The sequence below is a fragment of the Suricata suricatta genome, chromosome 1, assembly GCF_006229205.1.
Source record: "Suricata suricatta isolate VVHF042 chromosome 1, meerkat_22Aug2017_6uvM2_HiC, whole genome shotgun sequence".
Taxonomy (NCBI): Eukaryota; Metazoa; Chordata; class Mammalia; order Carnivora; family Herpestidae; genus Suricata; species Suricata suricatta.
The window spans coordinates 17,374,876-17,383,782 of record NC_043700.1 but is presented as its reverse complement, the minus strand read 5'-3'; the positions used below and the strand labels follow the sequence as shown (position 1 = coordinate 17,383,782).

Sequence of the window (8,907 nt, the reverse complement as noted above, 5' to 3'; positions counted from 1 at the left end):
CATGCAGTTGTCTGGGGGTTAAACCCTGTCAGTTTTCTTGTCTGTGATTGAAAACGTGGGCAGTGACTTCTGTGAGTAGGAAGAGGCAGGAAAGGGAACCATTCTGCAATGCCAGCAAGGAGGAAGAATTCAAACAAACAAACCAACAAAAAATCTGCAAAGAACCCCTGCAGGCACAGAGCACTGAGAATGGTGAGCAAGAGTGCAGAGCTCCAACAGAAGCTGATCTGGGACCAGCCCAGAGGTCAGTTTGCAGAACTTGCTTCCAAACCCTCACATGTTGGGATGGAGTAAGTAGATTTCACCTTCCAGTGATTAAAGCCTTCTGCGTATAACAAGTAGCAAAAGCACATAAAATAATCTTATAAAAAATTCAGTAAAGTCATTTGGCACCTATAGCCTTGATACATTTATTGAATAGAGACTTCGTTCTGTGGTCTTTGAACATATTCACAGAAAGTTCCAGCCTCTGGTGGTTATGGTAACATGAATGATATGCTGATACTGACACCTGTGTTTGCAGTATTCTGAACATACAAGCCTTCCTGAGAGCAGGCCCCACGGGATGGGAAGAAACAACTTTTCAGCCGAGGCTGTCATGAGAGAACCCAGGCATCTGCCCCCACCTAGAGGACTCGGGCTTGCCCCAGCACCAGAGTTCTGTACATGGAACAGAGACATATTCAAATTACAGAGTTATCGGGGCACCTGGGTGACTCAGTCAGTTAACTGTCTGACTTCAGCTTGGAGCATGATCTGTGGTTTGTGAGTTCAAGCCCCATGTTGGGCTCTGTGCTGACGGCTCAGGGCCTGGAGCCTGCTTCAGAGTCTGTGTTTCCATCTCTCTCTGCCCCGCGCCCCCACTCATGCTCTCTCAAAAATAAACGTTAAAAAAATATAAAAGATAGAGTTCTTTAGAGTCAAATAAATAGATACACTCAAAAACGTGATATATATTTATAAAACTGGGCTATGACAATGGGATGAGGGCTAATAGGGACTAACGCTGTCTCTACATTTTCAGTGACCAGCATGTAGTGGGACAGTCTAGACAATTAATTTGGTTAAATACAGGATATGATCAGCCTTCTATGGTGTTGAGAGTTGATTGTCCAACTTGGTTGTTGGTTATGGCTCAAGGTAATGGAAAGTCTTTGCAGGGGCTTTTTTTTAAGATCACCCAATATTGATAGTGTCAATACATTACTCATCTGTTGGTCTTAGACCTCATCCGTGGCGAAGGCTCAGGGCTATCTCCTTCAGACATAACTGTTCAGTGAGCAGATGATAAGAGGGTCTGTGTTTGTCCCTTCATTTGGGAGGCAAGGAGAGAAGATCGGCCTGAGGGCCTCCTGAAAAGAGGCTGGAGGAAAGCTGTAGATGAGGGACTCATCCACCACATTGTAGAACGCTATATGTCCAGACTCATAGTCTAAGAAAACACCAACCTTATGCACAGGCTCTCTGACATGTTGACCTTTCAAAGGTGATGAGACCCAAAGACTATAATCCTCTCCAATTTTTAAGCCTATAAGTGAGAAGAGGTCCCCAGGTGGCTTTGGGAGATTGCCCTTTCTGCTCACGGAGTCCTTGCAAATGCCCACTTCCCACTCGGTCTTGTTGCCCACCTCCACCTCCCAGTAGTGTCTCCCACAGGTGAAGATCTGGGCGCCCAGCACGGTTGCAGACTGGTCAAATCGTTCTGGGTTGTCGGGTAAGTGCTGTCGGATTCCTCCGTGTCTCACGCTTTTCAGATCCTCAGACAAGACGAGATAGGCATTGGCTGTAGCTGGATCCAGGGTTATGTCCGCTGCAAGAGGAGAGAGAATGAATCCCTTCTTGAATTCTCGAAAACCTTTTATATATATGTGGAATTTAAGTTAAATTCTTAGTTTCCAGTTCTATTTTTAAAAATATAATTTAAGGGGCGCCTGGGTGGCTCAGTCGGTTAAGCGTCCGGCTTCGGCTCAGGTCATGATCTCAGGGTTTGTGGGTTCAAGCCCCACGTCTGGCTCTGTGCTGATGGCTAGCTCAGAGCCTGGAGCCTGTCTTCAGATTCTGTGTCTCCCTCTCTCTCTGACCCTCCCCTATTCCCATTGTCTCTCTCTGTCTCTCAAAAATAAATAAAGAACATTAAAAAAAAGTTAAAAAAAATAAATAAAAATATAATTTAGGTGACTGTGGTGAGGGGTTGTGTTTCCCCGAGAACAGAATCTCTGGGCCCTCCTCTCACTGTGTCACAACCGCTGAGAGTAAATCTCTAAAAAGAGACAGAAGAGAGTCGTGTGGACTGTGGTATTCAGCCTGCCTGAGAGGAGAGAGAGAGGAATCTCTGATATAATGGAATGGAATAGAATAGACGCTTTCTGTTTACAGTATGGCTTTAAAACTCAGGGCTGTCTACCCCCACAGGGCATGCTCTCTGTCTTTGGTATTCAGTTGAGCCGTGGCTCCTTCTGCTTCTTCCATTTGGGTGGGAGGGAAATAGAGGCAGCTATTCATTCTGAACTTATCCTTAGGCGCCAAGCGTTGTCTGTACAATATCTCATTTAATTGTGGCACTTTTCCCTCCTTTTTAATATTTTTTACTGTTTATTTTTGAGAGAAAGAGAGAGACAGACAGCATATGAGCAGGGGAAGGGCAGAAAAAGAGACACACAGAATCTGAAGCAGGTTCCAGGCTCTGAGCTGTCAGCACAGAGCCTGACCCAGGGCTCAAACTCACAAACTATGAGAACATGACCTGAGCCAAAGTTGATCGCTTAACCCACTGAGCCACCCAGGCACCCAGGCACTTCTCCCCATTTTTATAAAAGTGGAAACTGAGGTTAGAAAACTTGTCCAAGATTACAAAGTTACTGAGTGTTTGAATAGCAATCCCCAATCAGCATTTTTCATTATGTCGTGCTGAAATGAAGCCTCCTATGAGGTTAGTGAAACCATCCGTGACCAGTTGAGAAGTACATTGTGAACCAGGGAGAGACCCCCCCACATCTTCTGCGAGGAGGTCACAGAACAGACTTCCAACCTTCACTGACCTCTCAGACAAGATTAAGTGCCCCTACCACATAATTTCATACTTTTATTTATAGATCAAATCCTAATCATCGCTAATTATTTGAGATTAATGTCTGTCTCCTCAAGTTCTATCAAAGCAAAGGCAGGTCTGTCTTATTTATCACTATAAGAAAGCTCAGAGTTTAATAGTATAGTACCAGGTACATAATTGGCACTTATCAAATATCTACTGAATCCAAAGCCCATTAGACCTTCCTCTGAAGGTCATATTGTCAACAAGATAAAAGTTAAAAACTAAGGCTAAGTTCTCTTTGTGATAGATAACTAGCCTAAATATCTAGAGCATTCTAAAAGGATACCTTGAACGGTGCCTCATCGGGACTTAAGAATTTAAGTAGCTTTTTTCCTCACAAGAACAGAGATAGAAATGCAGAAACCCCTGAGGAGGGGTGTGTGTGTGTGTGTGTGTGTGTGTGTGTGTGTGTGTGCGCGCGCGCGCTCAGGCATACAAGGGGATGAAATGGACATAATGGAACAACAAAAACAAACAAAGGAAGTGCCAGGGATCCTTAGACAGAAAACACAGGTGGTTGACCCCTCAGTCAGGTGGGCTCCGTCTGCTCTGGAACAGAGACGGTCTGCGGCCCCAGCCCACCCTGAAGTCACACGCAGACTCACTGTGCCTGGCACCCACAGAAGCCTGGCACCCAGATGGCGAGTATTCTATGTCAGAGGAATCTGCCTCAAAGCTCAGTTTTGCATTCTGTCCTACACACTGAAGTTAGCGCTGCAAATCCCTGGAGGTTTGACAAATCAGGCTGACTTACTGCTGAATTTTTTCAGCATCTCCCTCATTCCAGTGATGCGGCACAGACTCAGTTCCGTGGTGGTGGCCTCTGGACACTGGCGCAAGAGGGCCTCACTCCTACAAGAGGGCAGAGACCGTCACTCTGTCCCCCCTGCACAGACCACAGGACCTGCTCCAGGCCGAGGGCCCAGCTCGTTTCCCCCCCACAGCATGGACACTGCCCTCCCCACTCTGACAAACTTCTCAGCAGCCCAGCCCTGCATCTTACATGACTGGACCCAGACTGCCAACCTACCTTTCCAGGGCTCCTTTCACGTCCTAAGGGAAGAGAAGAAGGAGGGTCAGTTATCTGTGCACTTTGATCTCTAACAAAGACAGAATCCATTTGGGATCTAGTGCTTTATAATTTCACAGAATTCACTTTCCATGGCTTTAGAGCACCTTGAGTGGGTGGTCGTGGGGCAGGGAAAAGATCCCCGACTTCCTCCAAGGTGGGGTTCCCGCGAGCAGGGGAGGGTTCTCAGAACGACTGGACTCCCTTGTCCTTTGCTCATCTCATCACTTTGTGGAGAGAACCCGATGCTGACAGAGGAGCCGAACTTTGATCTTAAGATCCGATGCCTCAGGGAGTCAAAGATCAGAAAAGGAAGCGGGAGAGTGGGAGTAGGGCGGATGGGTAGGAGGGGGGGGGTCACTAAGTTAAACAGCATTCTGTGAGGGCGTCCGGGAGGGAGAGGTGAAGTGCAGCGGGTTCACACAGCCCAGCCCGAGTCTGCAAAGGCCCCAAGAATGCACTAGTAGCCCCAGAAGGCGGCAGAGCAAAGACAGTGGGTGAACAATATGGGCTCAGTACAGAATACCGAGTTTCGATTACATATTAGCTGTTTGATAGGCAAATTACCTAATTGCCAGAGGTCTGAATTATTAAGAAAGAGCTACTATAAACCCATAGGGAAGATTACAATCACCAAGAGTACATAAAGTAGTATTTAACTTCATCAGGTCTCTGTGAAGATGAGCTGTAATGTGCCAGCAGCACATAGTAAATCCTCATTAAACAAAATAATTAAGGAAGCTGAAGTTGCAGAAAGACAGGCACAGCAGAAAATGGCGTCGTCATCAGGCTTGGTTTGGAAAGCTGTTCTACTGTGTTTTGGTTTTTTTTTCTCTACCTCTTTAAGCCTTTATTTATACTACAGAACATTAATTCCTTTTTTTAATGGGTTTTTTTTTTTTTTTTTGAGAGACAGAGCACAAACAGGGAGGGGCAGAGAGAGAGAATCAGAAGCAGGTTCCAGACGCTGAGCTATTGACGCAGAGCCGACATAAGGCTCAAATCCACAAAACTGTGAGATGGTGACCGGAATGGAAGTCAGAGGCTCAGCTGACTAAGCCACCTAGGCGTCCCTAGAACATTAATTCTTTAGGAAAACTGTGTTGGGGCTGGAACTTAGTTTTTTGTGTAAATAAATAAAAACTTATTTTTGCATGGCTTGAAATATTCTGAGCAACAACGTGTTCTGAGTGTTAATGTCACATTGATTTTCCCAATATTCTTACCTCAAAAGATTCTAAAATGGAGTTCTGACAGGTGGACTCTATCTGCTCCATCATTTTGCTTAGGCTTCTTATTTGCTGGGTCAGCTTGATCTCATTGTCCCTCAGCTTCTTCATGTTCTCCTTTTCCTCCTTTTCCAGTACCTGGAGCTGTAGCTGTTCCTCCTCCTTCAAAAACTGGTGCATTTTTTCATATTCTGACACAACAACCTGCTTACAGGTCTTTGTCTCTTCCTGCCATCCACACACACATGAGAACAATATAATACAGTTAGTAACAGAAATGCCTGTGTGGACTTTAAGTCCCTCGCAAAGTCCCAGAGTTCCACCGTGACTCGTAACACATATGCTACGAAGTAGTTGAGGGGATAGTGTGACATTTTTAGGGGGTATGTGTGCCATATATACACTAGCAAACCAAAGCAAGATGTCTTTTCCCAGGAGGCTGTCATTCTAGTAGGAAAAAACAAATATAAACAACTCTGATAGGTGGTGATCCATACCATAATAAAAAAGAAAATAAAGCAAGGGCAAAAATATGAAAAAAGTATGTGTTCACTTATTTAATAGATATTCAATGAAAGCAGACATTGGATCAGATCCTAGATATAGAGATACACATCACAAATAGTCCTCTTTAAGAACTCAGTGTATTGGGAGAATCAGATACACACACAGATGTTATAAGTATCTGACTCAACACTGAGGCCTTTGCAACACAGCTCATGTTCAAATCTGTGACTAACTCGAGCATTTGTTGACATGTCCTAAACCAAACTATTATTTAAACTTTATTTCCCTTTGTCTTTTTTTTCCCCACTCTCTTTTTACCCCAAAGCATTTGAGCTATTCTTTTCTATTGATTTTTCATCCTATATTGTCTGTGACTTGTAATTTTAAGTAATTATAATCACAGCCATAATAGAGGTAGCCACCAAGTTGTATAGGTGTAACTAGAAGAAAAGGAAAGGAAAGAAAAGAAGCAGGCCTGGGGATGGGGAAATTGTTTGAAGTGAGTCTTGGGATTCCCAGATAGACAAGCAGAGGTAGGCAGCCTAGAGTAAAGACACTGCATATTGTAGGATGGGGATTGGCAAATTTGGTCTTTTCCCTCTGGTATATCACTAAGGATCCCTTTAGTCTCCCTCATAGAACATATACAAGATACAATAAGTCAGAGGGGTGCCTGGGTGGCTCAGTCGGTTAAGCCTCCAGCTTCAGCTCAGGACAAATCTCACGTTCGTGGGTTCCAGCCCCACGCCAGGCTCTGTGCTGACAGCTAGCTCAGAGCCTGGAGCCTGCTTCTGGTTCTGTCTCCTTCTCTCTCTGCCCCTCCCCCTCTCATGCTCTGTCTCTCTCTGTATCAAAAATAAATAAAACATTTAAAAAAATTTTTTAAAAAGCCAATAAGTCAGATACTGACCTTGCACAGTGTTACTCTTTCCTTCTCATGGGATAATATTACCTGAGTTTCCTTTTTCTTTTTACGCAAAAGATTTAAGATTTCCTGGAGTTTCTCCTGCAATAGAAACAAATTCTCTGTGGCAAATGAGCAGAGCACCAGATTGTGAAGAAGACTTGAGAACCAATAAAAATATGATGAGCTAAAACAAAGAGTGAAGCGGGATCCACGCCAAGTTTGTGGTCTGGTGCCCAGAGACCAGGACCCAGGATTGTCACCAATAGAGAATATTATGAGCATAAGTGATGGAACGTGATTTGTGTTCGGAGATTTATACTGAGCAGCCAATCTTACTTTGTGACGCTCTTCAGCCTCACTGGAGGGACACAATCTGTTTATTCCGTGGCATTGGGTTGAGAAAGCATTTACACCCTGCTGCTCATCAGAAAAAGCCTTCGTGGCTGCCAGCATTCTCCCAGAGCCACCTCGTTTGCCACCACTCTGCAGCACATGGCATCGGAGCTGCTTGCCTATGCCAGCCAGCCTCCCCAGACGTTCATTGGGCTGCAAGTGTGGGCTCTCCAAAGTCCTCCAGCACTCAGGGCAAGATAAAGGAGTACTGTGTTCCTCCCAGGTCCGCAGGAGACACGGCAGACAAAAGCTGTGCCCACACTCAGTGGTCACTGGGCTGGTGAAATAGTCCAAGCAGATGAAGCAGGTCAGTTCTTCCCTGAGATTCTCCATCAAATCTGCTGTAGACATTGTTACAAACAAAGACATCAAGGCAAGGTCATGCCTCTATTCTGGGATTAGAAAAGTTCTCCCTGAGGTTTTATGGTTTTGAGTAACAGGTGGGTGATCAGTTGCTATGTTGTTAATACAAGAAACTCTTACTGTCCTCTGTGACTGATTTCACTAGTTGACACATACTTTCCCAACAAAAAGCCAATTATGACTTAATGTGGAACCCTTGTACACTGGGTTCATTATCAACCCCAAACTTTCAAGGAATCTCTCACTGTGCAAGCAACATACTGGATACTAAGTGTACATGTTCCTAGCAGACTTCTTTCAAGAGTAGGCTATTCTATATAAATAGTGCCAGGAAAAAACTCAAGTACCTTGATCTTAAGCTGGAAAGTTAGGTAATCTGGTCTGAGCCAGTACAGAGATTTAAGGTATGATCATCTCTAATAATATCTGAATTGGAAATATGGCCCAAATCTTTTAGAAAACTCCACTAATGGAATCTAATTAAGAAACTGAAGGCAGAAAATCATAATACCTCTCCCTTCTCTCATTAGGCCCTTTTACATGCTTGACCAAAGACTGAAATAGCTTTGCTTCTTAATCCGGTACTGTGTGCTTTTATTTCATCTTATTCACCCAACAAAATGAGAACAAGTCCTTTGAAATATTCATGGACTTTAAATGTATACTGCATTTCCAGAGTTATATTTACTGCTCTGCCCTGCAGACCGTGATACAAACCTCTCCACCACCCCCTGAGAGAATATAAAACATCATTATTGTCGGAAGTTGCCTCAAGGGGTGATGACCCTATAGACTGGATGGGAAAAAAACTACACTTCAGAATACATATAATTTTGTTCACTTATTTTCATCCTTTGAAACTAGGTCTTCTTCGTTCTTACTGAACAGAAATCCAATGTGCAGAAAGTTTTAGACCTATGTAAAACTAAATGTATAGTGTGGAAACGGTGTACAATGACTACTGAGATTACTAGTGCCTTATCCTATCAATCTGCATTGCCATCTGCTCATGAGGCAGTGCTTAATCATGGCCCACCACCTGCTCACTGACCGCCAAGAAGCGCAAACTTAAAAGTTCTTCCTTAGAATTTAGCCAATTTCTCCCACTGAGTTCATCATGCCTTATTTGTGTCTTACCTGTCTCATAGCAGCACTGACAGCCATCCATTGGTCTCTATCACCTATGCTGTTTCATTAATTCCTTTCTGATTTTCATGGTTCCCACTGATTCTTCTCCTACTTATCTCCAACAGGATACTGGGTATTTTCCTATCTTGAACTTTTGTAAAAGTTTTCTGGACTGAAATGGTTTTTCCTCCATTTTCCTTCCTCCTACTCAACTCTCATC

General features: G+C 44.1%; 1 protein-coding gene across 2 annotated transcripts; it reads right to left on the bottom strand.

The window, feature by feature from the left end:
- Positions 1–407: 407 nt before the first annotated feature.
- TRIML1 (tripartite motif family like 1) lies at positions 408–7,673 on the bottom strand. 2 transcript variants are annotated; one of them, XM_029932893.1, is made up of 7 exons: positions 7,140–7,673; positions 6,807–6,902; positions 5,387–5,617; positions 4,122–4,144; positions 3,846–3,943; positions 1,629–1,810; positions 408–660 (listed from the first exon to the last, which is right to left on the bottom strand). In XM_029932893.1, the coding sequence occupies exons 1-7, from the start codon at positions 7,563–7,565 to the stop codon at positions 451–453; spliced, it is 1,266 nt and encodes a 421-aa protein (XP_029788753.1). In that variant the 5' UTR covers positions 7,566–7,673; the 3' UTR covers positions 408–450. The 2 variants fall into 2 exon arrangements, with proteins under 2 accessions (XP_029788753.1, XP_029788710.1); XM_029932850.1 differs by lacking the exon at positions 408–660 and having other exon boundaries at positions 934–1,810.
- Positions 7,674–8,907: the final 1,234 nt, after the last annotated feature.

Coding starts and splice junctions, on each gene's coding strand:
- TRIML1 (XM_029932850.1), bottom strand. CDS start 7,565: ATGTCTTTGTTTGTAACAATGTCTACAGCAGATTTGATGGAGAATCTC. Junction 5,618..6,806: donor AAAGAGTAACACTGTGCAAG/GTCAGTATCTGA, acceptor TGTGGATGGCAG/GAAGAGACAAAGACCTGTAA. Junction 4,145..5,386: donor CCATTTTAGAATCTTTTGAG/GTAAGAATATTG, acceptor CTCTTCCCTTAG/GACGTGAAAGGAGCCCTGGA.